The 18423-nt window shown below is 40.8% G+C and overlaps 1 protein-coding gene across 1 annotated transcript in view; it reads right to left on the minus strand.

Moving 5' to 3' along the window:
- The window catches only part of LOC115447226 (epidermal growth factor receptor substrate 15-like 1), a 35238-nt gene that overhangs the window by 12644 nt on the left and 4171 nt on the right, over positions 1–18423 (minus strand). Inside the window, exons 4-12 of the mRNA XM_037439406.1 lie at positions 6693–6791; positions 6131–6304; positions 5678–5788; positions 5139–5378; positions 4842–4993; positions 4065–4635; positions 3925–4020; positions 3676–3771; positions 3428–3523 (exon numbers count right to left, since the gene is read on the minus strand). Coding sequence (XP_037295303.1) covers positions 3428–3523; positions 3676–3771; positions 3925–4020; positions 4065–4635; positions 4842–4993; positions 5139–5378; positions 5678–5788; positions 6131–6304; positions 6693–6791 — 1635 coding nt within the window. The remainder of the gene's footprint in view (positions 1–3427; positions 3524–3675; positions 3772–3924; positions 4021–4064; positions 4636–4841; positions 4994–5138; positions 5379–5677; positions 5789–6130; positions 6305–6692; positions 6792–18423) is intronic.

Here is an 18423-nt window from a genome sequence, read left to right on the forward strand (position 1 = left end):
CACTGTGCGTGGATTTTTCGAATACGATTCGCCTAGCTCCCCCAGGAATTCACGCGAGACAAGTGATCGGTTGCAAAAAAGCTAAATCCTTTCTGCAACTTGTTTTAAAAGAATATTACGCCAGCACATTGGAGTGATAAGTGAAATCCCGCATAATATACTATATATTTATTTATTTCTTCTATCAGAAATATACACGCACACTCCCACCTTTTGCGCTCGAAGGCAGAGGCGCAACTAGTGTACCCACTTTTCGCCGTATGTATTTCGTCCCATGTGTGACAGGGGGCGAGCCTATATGTATAAAATCAGGACAGACAATCAGACAGGGGATAAAATCAGGACTATGGTACTCAGTAGATAAACCCAATATCACTCAGCCCGACCTAGAGATCGTACCCGAGACCTCAGCACTGCACGTGCGCCGCAATACAACAACGCCACCGAGACACTCAAAAATGTAAATAATCTAAAATCGCACAAAGAGCAATCAATACTCGCTTTAAAGTTAGTTGTGACTTAGTCCTCCGATGAAAAGGTAACTATCAAATAACAGAAAAAAAATACAATCTGAATTGTGACAACCATATTTCTTAATAAGAATTAATTCTTAACAGATTTTCCGGACGGCATACCGTGTCGGTCTGAACTTCTCCCGCGACGTGTCGGAGAACTGGCCGCGGTGAGACGAAGGCGGAACGAAATTATGATCGCCATGTGTAAGGTATATTTATGTTGGTTTATATTGGCAAATGGTAATAGGGTACACCCCCCTTCCTCCGACCCCTACCACCAGATAACACGAGAAATTCAAGGGTACTGTAAAAGGTAAATACCATTGAGGGCGTTTTTGACCAAAAGGCCCCAAAATGTGGGGAAATGTTTTATAAACTCAGTTGTTTAATAGCGATACTTACACGAATAAAATAAAAAAAGGAAAGTCTCTACCTTGCTACCTCGGTCTATAACCCAATCACTGTAGAGACATCTAGTGAGCTTAAGATTATTTACCTCGATTACAGTCTGATTATAAAACAGTTCCATGTGGTTTTATATTTGTGTTCAAAAACTCAAATATTTATTGCCCGGTTGAAATAATCCAGAACCCCACGGTTCAAGCGCGACATTCACTACCGCCAAATTAAAATAATTGAAAATAATTGATGGCATCCATCAGGTACCCTGTAAGAACAATACTAACGCAAACGTAAACGGTACCTCCATGGATCCTTTACCTGGCCGAGAAATACAGTTTGCAGTACACGGACAACCGGCTAATCTTCGATGCCCGGGGTAAGATATTTTACAATTTATTATAACGGTTAGATAACCAAGACTATAAAGAGGACAGATTTGTTTGAAGTAGATAAACAGAAACTACTGAACGGACTTAGATGAAATTTGTCACAGACTTTTATGTCGGGCAAATTGATTCACGCGGGGGAAGCCGCTAGAAATAGCTAGTCTGATATTAATTTCTGCTACCGCAATTCAAGATTGACTATCGCCATCTAGTGTGATTATTGGGCATTATTTCCAAACTATCGATATTCACCTCGCAGTTCTAGCGATGTTGACGAGATGGCAGTGTATACTAATTATGCTGCCACACACTTCACATATTTATGACACAGAATTAAGTTTTTTTTTTTTTCTCGTCAGAAGCACACTCCGCGACATGCCTGTGTCGTGGCGAGTGGGAGTTAAAGCCGTAATCCCCAGGACTCTGGATGAGGGAAGTGAAGGTAGAATACATCTGAACGCGAGAGATCATCTCGTCTTTACTGAAGTAATGTATTCAGATAGTAATTTGTACAGGTATGGAAATTTAGAATTATTATTGTAAAGTTTATTTTCACTATGAGATGTATATTCTATGCTCTTGTTTCCTTATAAAAGTAGCAACGAAATGGAATATGATGTCTATTAAAATAATAAGGAAGAATTCATAAATAGATATTTATAAATATCTGATTGTAATACTTTGAAGCATTTGTGATAACCAATCCTTGTATAAAGGAAAATTATGGTATCGTTTCTGTATACATTTATATGCCTAGTTTAGGTACAGTCAGCCACCAAAACAATGAAATAATTCAAAATTACACATGGCTTATACAGGCTGTTGCAAAAAGAAGGTATCGATAATAAATCAAAATAATATCTGGTGAATTTTTTGTACTTTATATGTAAAGTGGGAATAGAAACATTGAATTATAATGTTCCACAATAATTCGGACTAGTTAGTGATCTTAAAATCTTAAAAGTGTATTGTCATGTTAGAATAGACATACTCAATATATACATATACAGTAGATATACATAGGTCATCTAAAAACGTCCATTTAAAAAAATATGGGTATTTTTATACAAATTAGAAATTTAATTAATTTGAAACTATTATTTTTATTTTATTTTATTTTTATTTTATTAATATAGGACAGCCAGTAGATTGTTACAATATTGGGTACATAATACAGAGTTCCAAAAAAGAATAATTAAAAGTAACATCTGTTTAAGGCGGTCACAAGATCCACCATTTGCGAAACATTTGCAATTCTTGCGAAAAATTAGATTTACATGTTTCATCATCAGTGATAAATAATTCGACGACAAGCCCTGTAATTGTGGTTATTGTTGATACCGTTATTTTGCAACACCCTGTATACTTTATGAGCCTATTTTGATTTCTTTATTGAAATAATAAGGAAAAACTACCATTATTTTAGATAAATAAAATGGTTAAATGTGAGATCTGAAGTTTTCAATGTAATTATTTTTGAGTCCGACTATTTTATTTTAGACCCTGGCCCCAGCAAAATCTATTCCAATTTTTTAATGCATAGAATATGTTCTGCAATGTTATATTTTTACTTTGGATATATTTTTTTTTTCATTTCAGCTGCTGGCAAGGCCCGCGCCTCGCGGGTACCGTCAAGCTGGTGGTGTGGGAGGGAGAGCACACTATTTGGAACCACCGCACTCTACTGCTAGTGGTGGTTGTAACGGCCGGTGTGGTGTTGTGTTATCTTGATCGCGTGTTGTACAATAAACAACGATAACAATGCAATGTTCATAATAAATTTTTATAGTAAAAATATTGAAAATTTTAATGATAGAGGCAATAACTTGTCTATGGAAAGCTGCACAGTTTCCACTCGTTAGGTTAAAATAGATGATTAACGTTTTGTTTGGACTCGAGTTTTATTGGTGAAATTGTATAGAACTATGACCAATGCACTTGTCTGCTATTAAGTGCTATATTTATTAACAGACCGTGCCATTATCTGAACGAATACAAAAATTCGTGTACATTCTCTCCTTTACGACAACGGCATTATAAGCTTTATTTCGTAGAGATGAGGTTAAAGCGTCACCTGTTGGTTGGCCAGCGGCGTGCTGCGCGCGGGACAGCTGTGACACTCACCTGCTCGTCGTCCGGCGGCAGCATGTCCGGCGCGAGCGCGGCGGGCGGCGGCGTGCCCCGCAGCGCGCGCGCCACGAGCCACATGGCGAGCGCGTGCTGCGCGCGGGACAGCTGTGACACTCACCTGCTCGTCGTCCGGCGGCAGCATGTCCGGCGCGAGCGCGGCGGGCGGCGGCGTGCCCCGCAGCGCGCGCGCCACGAGCCACATGGCGAGCGCGTGCTGCGCGCGGGACAGCTGTGACACTCACCTGCTCGTCGTCCGGCGGCAGCATGTCCGGCGCGAGCGCGTCGTGGGGTGGGGTTCCTCTCTTCGAGCGCGCCACGAGCCACATGGCGAGCGCGTGCTGCGCGCGGGACAGCTGTGACACTCACCTGCTCGTCGTCCGGCGGCAGCATGTCCGGCGCGAGCGCGGCGGGCGGCGGCGTGCTCCCGCAGCGCGCGCGCCACGAGCCACATGGCGAGCGCGTGCTGCGCGCGGGACAGCTGTGACACTCACCTGCTCGTCGTCCGGCGGCAGCATGTCCGGCGCGAGCGCGGCGGGCGGCGGCGTGCCCCGCAGCGCGCGCGCCACGAGCCACATGGCGAGCGCGTGCTGCGCGCGGGACAGCTGTGACACTCACCTGCTCGTCGTCCGGCGGCAGCATGTCCGGCGCGAGCGCGGCGGGCGGCGGCGTGCCCGCAGCGCGCGCGCCACGAGCCACATGGCGAGCGCGTGCTGCGCGCGGGACAGCTGTGACACTCACCTGCTCGTCGTCCGGCGGCAGCATGTCCGGCGCGAGCGCGGCGGGCGGCGGCGTGCCCGCAGCGCGCGCGCCACGAGCCACATGGCGAGCGCGTGCTGCGCGCGGGACAGCTGTGACACTCACCTGCTCGTCGTCCGGCGGCAGCATGTCCGGCGCGAGCGCGGCGGGCGGCGGCGTGCCCCGCAGCGCGCGCGCCACGAGCCACATGGCGAGCGCGTGCTGCGCGCGGGACAGCTGTGACACTCACCTGCTCGTCGTCCGGCGGCAGCATGTCCGGCGCGAGCGCGGCGGGCGGCGGCGTGCCCCGCAGCGCGCGCGCCACGAGCCACATGGCGAGCGCGTACTGTGCGCGGGACAGTTTGCCGAGCGCGCGCGTGTCGCACAGCGCCCAGATGTGCGCCAGCGTGCTCTGTGGTAGGCCAGACTCCAGGAACGCGTGCTTGATCTCCGCACCGGACACGTATCTACAACGCACATATCAAACTATATAAATACAAACACCACAAAGCTATACATACATACGTAATATATAGTCCGAGCGTAAGCTCTGAGGTATCGTCCGGAATTTTAATTTAATGATTGTAAGCAGTTTAGTTTTCGATATTATAGATTTAAATAGTCAGGCGGCGAATAAGTAAGTAAGTACGACCGAATAAGTCGCAACACACACCCATCTCTGTCGAGGTCTGCGAGCGCGAACTGCGCGTCATACTGTGCCTTCTCCGCTGGCGTCACCACCCACGAGCTCTGTGCCGGCAGCGACGGCACTGGCGGGATCGACGACATCGACGACGACAGCGGCGCCGGAGCGGTTTGTGTCGGCTGGTGAATACAAATAAAAATTATAAGTAATACATGAATTTGGTGATGTAGATTGAATGTAAGTGTAATTCAAAAATCTTGCCTTCTCTGATGAAAATATTATCATGCATTTAGGTTTACAAGTAACAACTACTCAGTTATACTGACACTGGAGAGATCCAACAGTCCCTCGAGCAGCGCGGCGTTTGACTGCGGTGCAGGCGCGGGCGCGGGCGCGGGTGCGGGTGCGGAGCGCGTGCGCGGGCGGGTGCGGGCGCGGCGGCGGCGGGCGCGGGGAGGCGGGGCGCGAGGCGGGGCGCGAGGGCGGCGCGCGCGGCCGCAGCTCGGGCGGGAGCGTGGTCGGCACCGCGTGCTTCTCCAGCGCCTTGTACACCAGGTGCATCGCCTGCAAACAACACGACATAATATTATCGATTATTGAACTATTCTATCTTTTAGTAATTGCCTAAGTGACCAAACAATCCGCCTGGTGGTATGTGGCCCCACCCCTCATGGACTTTAAAGAATGCCGGGAGATCAGCTAAATGGATTGGAATAGATACATTGACCTTTAAATGATTATTAAATATGCATATTCAATACCTCATAAACAATCCTCTCTAAGTGATCTAAATTTGAACCCCCTTGAAAAAAACACCCTGTCTATGACAAATTTAGGTTATTATTAATACGGTAGACACTCACCACCATGAACTCGTGCCTGTCGAGCATCCCGTCCCGGTCCTGGTCGGCGAGGTCCCATATCTTGCCGAGCGTCTCCAGCGGCAGCTTCGATTCCATTAGCACTCCTTTCACCTGCAAGTATCAGATGGGAAATTTTACATTTATCTTCTTTCATAATACTTTAAATTTGCTGTTGCGGGGAGGTAGTAGTATTTTAATCACTGACTGAAAAAAGATGGATTCCTTGATCATAGAATATCAATTAAATCCAGTCCCCAATACTGCCACCGTTTTTCTTAAGGGATTGACTGTGGCACGTAATTTTATGACACCGAGCAACGAAAGCGCGAACGTCTTGGAATATTAAAGCATTTCTAACTTTCAACGGAATCAAATAAAAAAATAAAATAATTATGACTTTTTGTCTGTAATTGAAGTATAATTAGTTGTTTCGTAAGTCGGTAGGTAGTGTACCTTGTTGCCGGCGATGAGTCCGTTGTTGGGCTGCAGCGAGTCGAACAGCTGGCTGTACTTGTCGCGCTCGTGCGGCTTCATGCTCCAGTCGCTGAGCGCGGGCGGCGCGGGCGAGGGCGCGGCGGGGCGCGCGGGGGGAGCCGCGCTCACCGGCGGCACTTTGGGCAGCTCGCCCTGGGGGGGACACCATGGTATAATGGAATTATTTTGTTCCTACAAATAGTCAGTCACAAATGATTCTGTACATTTTCAAAACATCAATTTACTTATACACATTCAGATTTTTCTTTCTTTATTCAAAAACGGTTCAGATTATAATTTTTTCTTTCGTGTAGATAGTCTTTTTGTAAGGATCCTATAAGTCATTTGAAATATTGAATTGGTTCAGCTATTTTTGTAGCTGAGGTACATCATTAATAGGTTAAGCCAACATAAAACCAGTTAGGTGCGAGTTTACCACCAGCCAGCCATCTAGCTGAAGGCCAGAATATAAGCCAAAAACTCTCATTTGTGAAGAGAATACTGTGTAGTCCCTATAGACTACTGGTAAACTGGTACTCACAAGTTTTGGAGGCGGCGCCTCGGACTGTATGTTGCTCATGCTGATGTCCTTGCCGGCCTGCGCCAGCGCGACCAGCTTCAGTGCCACGAACAGCCCCGCCTGCAACAATACAATCGGTGGCAGTAGAATCTTTCGCCTGTAAACAGGAATAGCAAATTTGTATTCTTGGTATTCCAATGTCTTAAATAAACAAGAGAGAATAACAGCTATTATTTTTCAGGCATTCAGTTTCCTAGTGCTACCACTTTTTTTTCTAACTCTTTTACTCTGAGGTTGGTAACACTGTCAAAATACCATGGCACGACCAGGGTTCATGGTTAGCCGCGATTTCTTTTTTATGTAATTTTTTTGTCTCTTGTCTTTATTCTTGTAGCTAAGCCACGTCTTGGCTTATGCTATAAAACATGGATTAATTATAAAACCTCCCAACAAGTAGTTAGTAAGACATTTATAAGTATACAGAATGTTATAGAAATGCGGTTTAATGCACAACCTCCAGAAATGGTTTTTCATATATGTGTTACCAATGTCAAACATCTAAGTTTGCATCAGGTTCATTGTATAGACAGATAGGTGTAGTCTGTGGCATATTAATATTACTGGAAATTGGTATAAACAGAGTTCACATTTCGTATTTCTTAAATAAATCCACTTTTTCATTAAGGTCTAAAGTTAAGACCTCATTTTTGTAACACCCTATATAAACCAATTTCTACTGAATAAACCCTATTAAACTATAAATAGATGTCAAACTTCAAAAACTGTTCAACCGCTTTTGGGTAGCAGCCAGAAACGCTTTGTTAGCTTTCAATTGCACGACTGACTATGGCTGGGCTTTCACGGACTTTACAATTAACCAATTTATAAGTTATGAATATTTGAAAACGCCGTCGTTTTATAGAACGGAATGACCGAGTGTTGGTAGTCGGTCTGTAGATAGCATGCTTTGTTTATTACTAATACCAAGCTACATTGTGTATGCCCTGCTATGTTTCCTTGTGTTATGACATCATGAATAAAGTATAAAATTCAAGAAGACAAAGACAATGTAGTGATGCTGTTCGTAATTCAAAATTCTGGGAACGAATGGTTTTATGAGAAATTAATTTAATTCTTAATTTTTGTTGCTGCTCTTTGTCTGTGTACCAACCGTGGCGCTTGACAGCTGATGACTGATTTCTCAACATTCAATGAGTATATGAAAACAAACCTCACGTCTGATGGTGAGCGCCACTCACCCCCATTATCAACGCCAAAGACATTAAACAGTATAGATAGTTATAAACCGGACAGAACAAAATTTGTGATGCAAAAGTTATTGGCAAATGGTTATAAGTCGATGATTTATTTAAAATGTGGTGACAAGATCTCACAGCGTCCTTAGATATAAAGAAATTATACTAATATGCGCATTAAAAACGTGCAATATGGAAAAAATATGAAGTATATTACATTGGTGTCTTGCTATTTCATGGTACAATGAATAAGGGGCCGTTCAAGTATTACGTAACGCAATTTGGGGGAAGGGGGGTCTCGTACAACGTTACGATGCGTTACAGGGGCGGGAGGGGGGTCTCGTACAACGTTTTCTTATTTTAAAACAATAACAATGGCATTTTAGCGACTTACCAGTATTTTGCGTAAAATAATCGTGAATAATACAAAAACAAATGTTACTTTAGAGTTGCATAACTTTTGGAGAGGCGGTGGCGTCAAGAAAACGCTCCGGCGCGTTACATGGGAGGGTCAAAAAACTTCAAAAATTGCGTTACGTAATACTTGAACGACCCCTAACCATCGCATAAGCGCAAAATGTTTGTATGACAATATTCGAAATGTCGGTTCTGTATCGTAGAACTCGTTGATCAACGCTAATCTATCACTGAATACTGCAAACCACCGCAATGCGCTCTGAGACATTAGACATTAAGCCTCATAATACCTGTTATTACTTTGTTTTTTCACTTATATTAAATGGATTTAGAGTGAATGAGACGGAATGTTCCACGATAAAACACAATAAAAACAGTTTACATACATACATACACACAGACAGTCTTACCCCATAGGGGTCGACAGAGACTATTGAGCACCACGTGCCACAATACTGACTCCTTTGGCCTTTCACATTCATAGTTCTCATACATTTTCGCCGGTAAAGAACAGTTTATAAGGGTAAATGTTTTGTTTTACGCCATTAGACAGGTGAAGCAAATTTTTCCTATTCAGAAATTCACCTCACCTAAATCGAAACCTAAGCCTCATGAGTCCAAATTAATGAGAGAGGAACTTAGTATTTTTTTTTTTATTTATTTAAGGTATGGAAGACTTACAGCTATACAAACCTAAATAACACTAACTAGTTGACTGATAGTTGACTGACTGATTTTCTTCTACCTATCCCACTCTGATGAAGGTTTGAAGTAAGACTTTCCCCACATATTGCTGGAAGAATTAGGCTATGTTTTAAAGACCGCCTGCATGACGTCACATCCGTCTGGGGGAGTATCTGTAAGCTGCAGCAAATGTCACGTGACCTCCCAATCTCCTTTGTGCTCAATCGTTACGTGTAGAGAGCCGAGCGCCGTACAGCGCGTGAAAATATCTAGTTCAAGGACATGTCTGTGCACTTGACCCCTGACCTATATTGCCAGAGGCGTAGGGACGAATTTACAGTAACCTCCGATCGTTTAACTTCAAACATGGAATATGGTTCAATTAGGTAACAATCATTACTTTTATTACAACTAAATATATTGCCTGTAATAACCAACTGTCCTGTACACCTACCAGTAGCGAAGAGTGATATTTTCCGAAAGGAAACCCGACACAACTTATAGGTGCTAATCATATGCATAACTGAAGTCTGTAAATCGATGAATAATTACATTTTACATACATTACGCTAGGGAAACCAGCAGAAATCTGGTTATATGGACCAATAGTCACTGACACCTACCACTTAGACGCTAACACCGCCATTTGCCATCAAGTCTCAAAAATACACTATACATTAAATTTAATAAAAAAAAATTAACTTCAAACCGCTTGAAATTCACAAGTCACACCGATTACATATCCAGTAACCAAACATATCACCAAAGACTTGTGAAACGTGTAAAGATGGGTGGAACGCGCCCGCGACCGCACCAACGCGCGACAAACACTCGCCACTGATAATTATTATCACTGAATTTTGTAATTAAATACATCCTCTGCAGCGTGCGCGGCTCATTGTTCAAACACCAGTTCCGCTGAATACACAGCGCTATGAAACAAAATGAGACAGTTTCGCCTGCGGGCCGTACCATCTTAAAAACCGGAGTTAACTGTAAACCTTATTAATTAGTGATACGGTTCAGAATTAACTTTGAACGGCTTTAAGACCATGGTGAGATACATAGGCGCCTGTCCATAAACAATTACACTGCGGAACATTGAGTTATAAAAGTGGACAGAACTCAAGTCCATTTGGGTGCTCGAGCCTCGTCTATTTCTCTCTTCGTCTTTCAAATAGCAGTATGATAATACTGTTCTGCACATTTTAGAAACATTGCATTTGCATTGACAGTATAAATTGTGGAAAACTTGGAACTTTATCCTATGTCAAGATGAGTGCAGAAGTACCTATGTCACGCAGTGCTTCAATAATTATACAAAGTTTTGAATGTTTCAGTCCCATGTATAATGAATAGCGAAACTCACCAACAGTTGAACATTAATGACCCTCATCTCATATTTCTAAAACGAAATTATATTCTACGTCTATTTCCGCACACCTAACAGCTATTTCCGACTTAAGAATTACGACACCCAGTTAAATACTTTATAAGACTGTTAGCAGACATCCAGCGAAACTCTGCTCCCGCGGGTTATACGAATGCCACATTAAGTAATGACAACCAAGGAGTAGGTAAAGAGTCGCTCCTCAGGGCGTCGTATTCTACAGCCCTGGCACAGCACGCGGGCGTGTACCGAAAAATCGATCTACAGCAGACGTAATACGGTTGGTATTGCGTAATTTGTATTGGATCTGGGTGTTGTGGGACCGTATGTCAGGGTTGTCACTTAACAAGACTTACATTTTAGCGTGGAGTACATCTAACTTGGGTATACTTCTTCATTAAATTTGCATCAGTTATGTGACAGTGTACTTTGTTGGGGCAACTAGGGAAGTATTAGGTTCGATTCTTGCAATTTGAAAACCATATTTAAATAAGTACCCAAAACTGAAATTGTAGAGTGTACACATTATGTAGTGCCATAAAGTTACAACGAGTGAGCCATGGATACACAGTTGGCACCTTTACCTGTCTGGAGATAAGGGCGAAGATACGCTTAAAAACTCTTATGCATTTAACTTTATAAGTGGTCAATCATTATTAGGCAGTAGTACAGATTAAAACAAATATTAAATCACAAACACGAATTTCAGCTAACAGCCACAAGAAGAAAGCACAATAATTACGGTTGGATACAATATAAAAGGTCTAACAAAGGTCGCCGACATTTAATTTCGCCAGCCGCTCCGCGTCCCAAACGGGTAATCCAATCAATTTAAACCTTGTCACAAAGCTACTAACGGCATTGTACCTACAAATACAATGTTTCTTATACAACAGAAGTATGAGACGAGGAAGTAGCTCGTCTGGTGCTGAGGACCACGAGTCACGACTTACTACAAGCAATACCAACAAACCATTTATATCACATTTAGTAATCTATTGTTTTGGAAGTCGGTTTTAAGCTCTTCACAACTTTGAATGCCCTCGTTATTCCAAGACAGAATTCAAAGTCTCCTAATTCTATCTCGTGACTTGATTATAATTAAAACCCAGGGACGAGCATATTGTGACATCATGAATATATTGTTTCTCAATGCTTTGATCAGTGTTCCAATTATAAATATTATGTATGTTATAGTCTTAGTTATAAGCGGCGAAAGCCTATTTGGGAGCGAAACGGTTTGCAGAGACGAACGTCCTCAGGTTCAAAACCCAAGGACACGCACCTTTTCTAAAGTTATGTGTACTATTCTTTGTAAATTATCGCTTGCTTTGACGGTGAAGGAACATGTCGTGAAGAAATATGCATAGCTGAGCAATTCTTTATAACAATTTGAGAGTATGTGAAGTATGCCAAACCGCACAGGCCAGCGTGGCGAAACAAGGCCTAATCCCTCTTAGTAGTAAAGGAGGCCCGTACCCAGCAGTGGGGCAGTATATGATACAGGGCTGATATTAATATTATTATGGTATTTCGGGACCATTGCTAAGCGAGCGTTATATTGTGTAAGGTAAAATGGTAAATGGATGCTACCCTTTCACATCTACACTGTTGAAGAAACTATTGAAGAGATAGTAACACACCTACAGGCTGAGCAAGGAATAAATAATAATAATAATAATATAAGCCGTGTATTATATACTTGCCCACTGCTGAGCACGGGCCTCCTCTACTACTGAGAGGGATTAGGCCTTAGTCCACCACGCTGGCCTAGTGCGGATTGGTAGATTTCACACACCTTCGAAATTCCTATAGAGAACCTCTCAGATGTGCAGGTTTCCTCACGATGTTTTCCTTGACCGTTAAAGCGAACGATAAATTCACAAAGAATACACACATGATTTTTTAGAAAAGTCAGAGGTGTGTGCCTTTGGTATTTGAACCTGCGGACATTCGTCTCGTCAGTCCGTTCCACACCCAACTAGGCTATCGCCGCTGAGCAAGGAATACTAATATCTAAAAATAATAACCACTACACACGATACATTTAAGTAAAATCATCATTTCATACCAAACATAATATAAAATCCGCTTTAGTTTATTTAGTTCATTACAATAGTTAACAGTTGATTTGATGTTTCATTTAATTCGTCTATTTCCGTTGCAGACTACACAACGTGACCAACTATGTGTTTCTGCTTACTGACTCGGAATTAAACAAATCGCCTCGAAAATAGGTCATATCAACCTCAAGTGAAAACGTAGTCCGTACAAACTAGTCTAGACTCGCCTGATATCCACCGTGACTCACAAACGAGGCGAGTTCTAAAAAGGTAATACAAAATAGGGTACCGGACTCATTTTTGTTCTTTACTTTTATCAAATATTTACATAATATAAATTATAACACAGAAGGAATTTTTAAAATCTTTTAAAAAATCAACAAGTTATAAGTCTTTGAATTTCGGTGGAAGGGGTAATTAACAAGAAACAGAAAAGAGACGAAATATCCACATGTGACGTCATCGGGAATTACGACGCGTGCGAAAGAAAGAGATGTAGCGATATCCCCACATCGCGCCCACTTCTGCACATTACAATATTTTAAATATGAATTACTCGCTCATTTTTAACCAATTTTTATGCAGTTTTCGCAGGAGTACTTCTTTTTCATATTATTAACCATTATATATAGAATAATGGACAAAATCAAGCATAGGCCGGTCCCCTATTGTAGCTATAGATATTTTTGGAAAACTAGTATCGATTGTTAAGGAGTTTGTGGCTCTAAAGTTATATCATTTTTCTATCGCGCTAGTGACAGTCAAGTGGCCTGAAATCCTCACATCAGAGGTTTGGAATCAACTAAACTGGCGATTGTAAAAACTATGCTAATATTTCAACGTGCTTGTAATTTTTTTTTTATTCCAACCTCACATTTTTGTAAGATCAGGGCAGGTGCAAAAAGAGTTTGCGGACGCGGACTTAGACACTTCCGTTGGAGGAAGCCGGCAGTCGTCCCTAATACGCCGAAGAGCCACCGGGGAGTTTTATTTGGTATGCCGTGCGTTGTATGTAGGGTAAGGATCTCGTCCCGGCGGTCACGCTAAGGTCAACATCAAATCCCCCGAGTCAATTCTTGTGCATTCGGTCTCCACTTCGAATGCTCGCCGACGCACAGGAAGACATTTGTCGCAGCCCTAGGCACACACACAGTAAAGTGTGTATACCTCTTGGTTGCCAATTTACATTAACGCCTATAAGGACTCGCGATCACTTCCTGTCCTTCTCTCCTCCTCCGAACCTAAGAGGTTTCCTTATCCTTCACTCACACTTCCTTCTAAACTATCCTCCAGGGCCCTGCAGTCCCTGATCCGGGGTATTTCAGTACCCCATTCGCAGGTATCCTCCGGTGTTAACTGCTCGGTCAGATACCCAAAAATACACAATATCAGTTAAAAGCCCAAAGTTCAATAATCAATTTCCGAATTATTCGATTGCGTCATAACACTGCTGTCTAGACACATAATGCCAGCAGTATAACAGTGTCCCACATAGGCATTGGCGACAAATGTATGCCAGGATCCAGTGCCAAGCCATTAGTTATGTTTGCCATTTAAATTTTTACATAATAACATGTTTTAAGTTGCATTTTTTTTTATTGTTTGTCCGGCAATCTGTCGGTCCGATGTAAGTAATGCCCATGACTCATAAACATCTACAGAAAATACATGTACGCAATACCAAGGTATTTGCAAGGAAAGGAATAGTTCGGGGAAGGGTGGAGCGGTATTTTGGCTTCTGGAAATATTGAAAATTATGTCATTTATTTTATGTAGGTACTGCAGAAATACGAAGACACGATCTTAAGATCTTCAAGATAGCTTCTTCTTATTTTAAAACCCAAAAAAAAACGCCTAAAACTCATGTATCGGATGTTTATGTCGATGAACGCTTACAAACAAGGAACCATTTGTTAATTTAGCCCTATTTATAATAAATCAAAAGGCACGATTACCTCACAAAACCACACAATGTTAATGACTAAAAACTGCACGTATAAACTCGTACGACGCGCGTTTGCAATAGCAATGTTGTAGATGGCTTGTTATACGAGATTGTAAACGCTGCTAACTCGTCAGGAATTTCTTCAACGGATTAAACATACGTTCAACTAAGATTACAAACGATAGCTTAGTGATAAAGGTTAGTATATTTATATCGTCTAAATAATTCACATACAGATAGTTGAAATCCTTTAACCCTGTTTAAGTAGCATGGAAAGAGGTGAAACTACAGAGATAGCTTATTATGTACATTAAATATTCATAGAAATATTACGATAGCTAGAACCGAAATACTGTTTTACATATAATTGTGTGTTAAAGTAAATTCTTAATTCATTTGTAATAAATATTTGTTGCGTCTCGTTAGCATAAACAAGTTATTTCGATATAAATATAAGGGTGTGTAAGACACGGTATGATAGTTATTATGGTGTATCGTGCAATCCTTTTAAATGTTACCTTAATTCACATATTACTTTATAGGAATTTCTTTTTTAATACTAGCACGGCAAAGTGGGCCCACTGCACGTGATGGTAAGTGGAGTGAAGTCCAGTAGAATGTTGACGAGAGATGATTACCCCTCGGCAGTCGACAAAATTATGCTGGGTTGGCACAAAGGCTGATCCCGGAACGCAACACTTACTTGGACCACTATGGCGGGTTTCAACACCTTGTGTACGGTGGTCGCTATCCGGGCGGATATAAAATACAACTTCAAAGATTTTATATTTTCTTTTTAAAAACATATACTCGGTTCGCAATACCTTTTGAGTTGTGCTCTGCATTGTACTGTTTACGTTCGCTACGACAAAACGGTATTCTCGCAGTTATTACACGCCTTTATACAAACTTTAATTACCATGGATCTAAATGTACTCAAATTAAATTTATTTTGCATAAAGTTAAATTATGTAAGCGTACTAATGTAAATAAAACCATTTCCTATTTAGAAACATCACAAAATAAATCATGAACTCATCCACAAAGAATTATAACCACGGCTATGTAATATTTTATTAAATAACGATAAATAGTAATTTTCATTAATTCATTTGTATAAGTTACAACCAACGCCTCTATACCAGAATAAAAAATATTAGAATGAAAGAACAATCATTAGTTGTCGAAGTACACATACATAATATGTTATATTTTATAACAAGGTTTACACACGAAAAATAATCACAAAGTTCTTAAAACATATTCCGAACTGCGAAAACTTAGTGGTCGCTTTCATAAGAGATATCGCTGGGTACAACTGCTGCTACTGCTGGGTACATTATAGGATTGTCTTAGTTGTCCAAAAAGCTAGTTGTGAGGTCGTACGTCTCTTCTTACTTTACAGCCAATATAAATAGTAATTACTAAAATTTGAGACGTGCATGGAACGAAGGGATATCGCAATGGGACCCAGTAATGGACAATCCATTGTTCGTCTATTTATATTTTTTACGTTAAACCAAGTCCAGTCACATAATTCATTTGTATGAAAAAATAATTGCCACTATAGCTTTTTCTTACTCTCTTTGTCAAGGCGTGACATTTTAGTATTAATGTGGGTCTTCTGGCTAGGGTTGTTAAGTAATTAGCCGAATGTGCGGTGAAATGGCGGGCCTTGGGCTTTTACAATTGCCAAGCAGCCATAAACATTCGCCGATCTCTTACATCGTTTTAATGTTAAAATCAATACCAAACTTCAGCGTTGTATTTAAACGGATTTTAGGGTTGTCACTTCATATATTTGATACCTGATTAATTGACCACTCTTTTATTTTTCTTTTTATTTATTTATTACGGCTCTGGAAACAAGTCCATTGAGCCCATCTTCCATAAAATACAATTTCTTCGAATTATTGACCACTCCTGTTCATTCATATTCAAAATTGTTTAAATTTCGAACAAAAGATGCTACTTTAAAAAATACTTCTTCGAACGTATATGGGGCTTTATGGTGATGGAATCAGGTCAGTAACCAGACTGACCTCTTTCATAATGGGGGATCTAGGCTAGTGTCCATTTTAGTGCCAATATCTAAAGTTATAACCTACATTGGGATGTCGGTAGTGACATAATTATTTTTCGCATTTGAAAATACCGCAAGGGATTGTTCAAAAATATTTTACGTAACACTACGTGGTTTATTTTGTCAGAAGAGTACAACGGATGAAAGAAAAAATCCCACAGTATATCCTCTATAAACACAAGATGATAAATGAATATTACGATTGACAACACGATGCATTACACTGGGAACTAACAAAATATGTTACATACGACATACTTATTTCGTCATAAATATCAACTTCGTTGTTATTCACTTATTAGTGCCATACAAACCGCCTGTAGCATCTAAATCAGTATGTACCATTCTTTCTCGAAGAACATTTTATCTCTAGTATAATCAACATCTCGGGATGCGGAGTCGATACTCAAACGTCGAGCACCTGATAACATAGCGAAGTGATAACGGCTTGACTGACACCTCTCAGGCGTCGCGTGTTTTGTTTATTGTGTAGGGCTGCCACCGGCGTTTTGTACAATAAAACTACTCCGATGAATTGTGATACGGCTGGGGAATGAGTAGGTCCCTGACCGCACCCTTTATTTTTAGGTCTGTTATTTCAATATCTGAAATATGTTTATTAATGAAATTACATCCCACTATAGGAATAATATGTCCTAGAACGATACTGGCACAATGTTAAATCAAAGTATGCTGACTTGTGAAATTCTAGTCTTAAAGTGTAAACATGATTGAAACTATCAATACTAGTTTTACTAAACATCCAATTGTTTTATATTTTTAACATGTTTGTTTATGATTTTTTGAATATTACTTTGAGATAAAATCACTCGGTAATATTATTCATCAATACCACACAATGGCAATACAATCACCCGAAATATAACAATTTACAAGTGACAACCCTATCACAACTCCAGCAACAAAACATAAATTATATTTATATTCTTGAAGCACATAATATTTAAGCTGACTCGCGCAATTTATTTCTAGGGTCATTGATGCTTGTCAAAGGCATTATACACCTACCCTTAACCCAAATACGAGGGGTGGGGGCGGCACACGCTACGTCAAGAAGCAAAAATGGGATATACATTTTACTACCCTGTAGGTTCCGGTCATGTCCCTTCCCGGTAGTCTCATGGTTAGGGCTATCAAATATTTTTGGTGATGTAGTAAAATTACTATATTTTTCAAGGACGATTTTAAAATCTTTTTTATTGTTTATTTATTTCTTTAATTGGAACGGCTCATAGTGCTAATTACACCAACTACAATTCTTGCGTGGATATAACAAATAATTATTTCAAATCAATTGTGTTTTCCCACTTAACCGGCCGAATAACAATCATTTATTTTTACACGCTTTTTGGAAGTCAAGACGGCAGCCCTACTCTTATTAGAAGTTCATGTCAGGCTTTTAAGACTGCACAGCATAGAGAACCTGTACGGAAAAGGCAACTACTTTCGACAACTAAGAATCAGTTTAAGCGAAACTGATATTAATAATAATAATTTTGCAGACCGTATAGCAGTATTTCATAAAAAGATGTGATTGTATAATACAATGTTGCTAAAATACAATTACTTAACAAAATCTCAAAATCTGAATCATTAAATAAATACCATTCTTGTGACGAAAAACACATAAACATTATTTGAGTAATTAGACCGCACTCTGTCTACTAATAAATGTTAATGAACAACACATATTGCGGTAATCGCTAATAGTTTTGCTGTAATGGCAAAACCACCGCAGATACACACTGTAGTACAGAATAACCACAGTGCCGTACCATTAACGAATACTATTAATTATATTATTGATTTGATAATCCGCTCGGAAGCAATTAAAAATAATGACGTCGCGTCGTCTAGTGGCCATAATCTTGAGTCTATGAACGTTGGCGGACC

Source organism: Manduca sexta, chromosome 16 (genome assembly GCF_014839805.1).
Source record: "Manduca sexta isolate Smith_Timp_Sample1 chromosome 16, JHU_Msex_v1.0, whole genome shotgun sequence".
In the NCBI taxonomy this organism is placed as follows: domain Eukaryota; kingdom Metazoa; phylum Arthropoda; class Insecta; order Lepidoptera; family Sphingidae; genus Manduca; species Manduca sexta.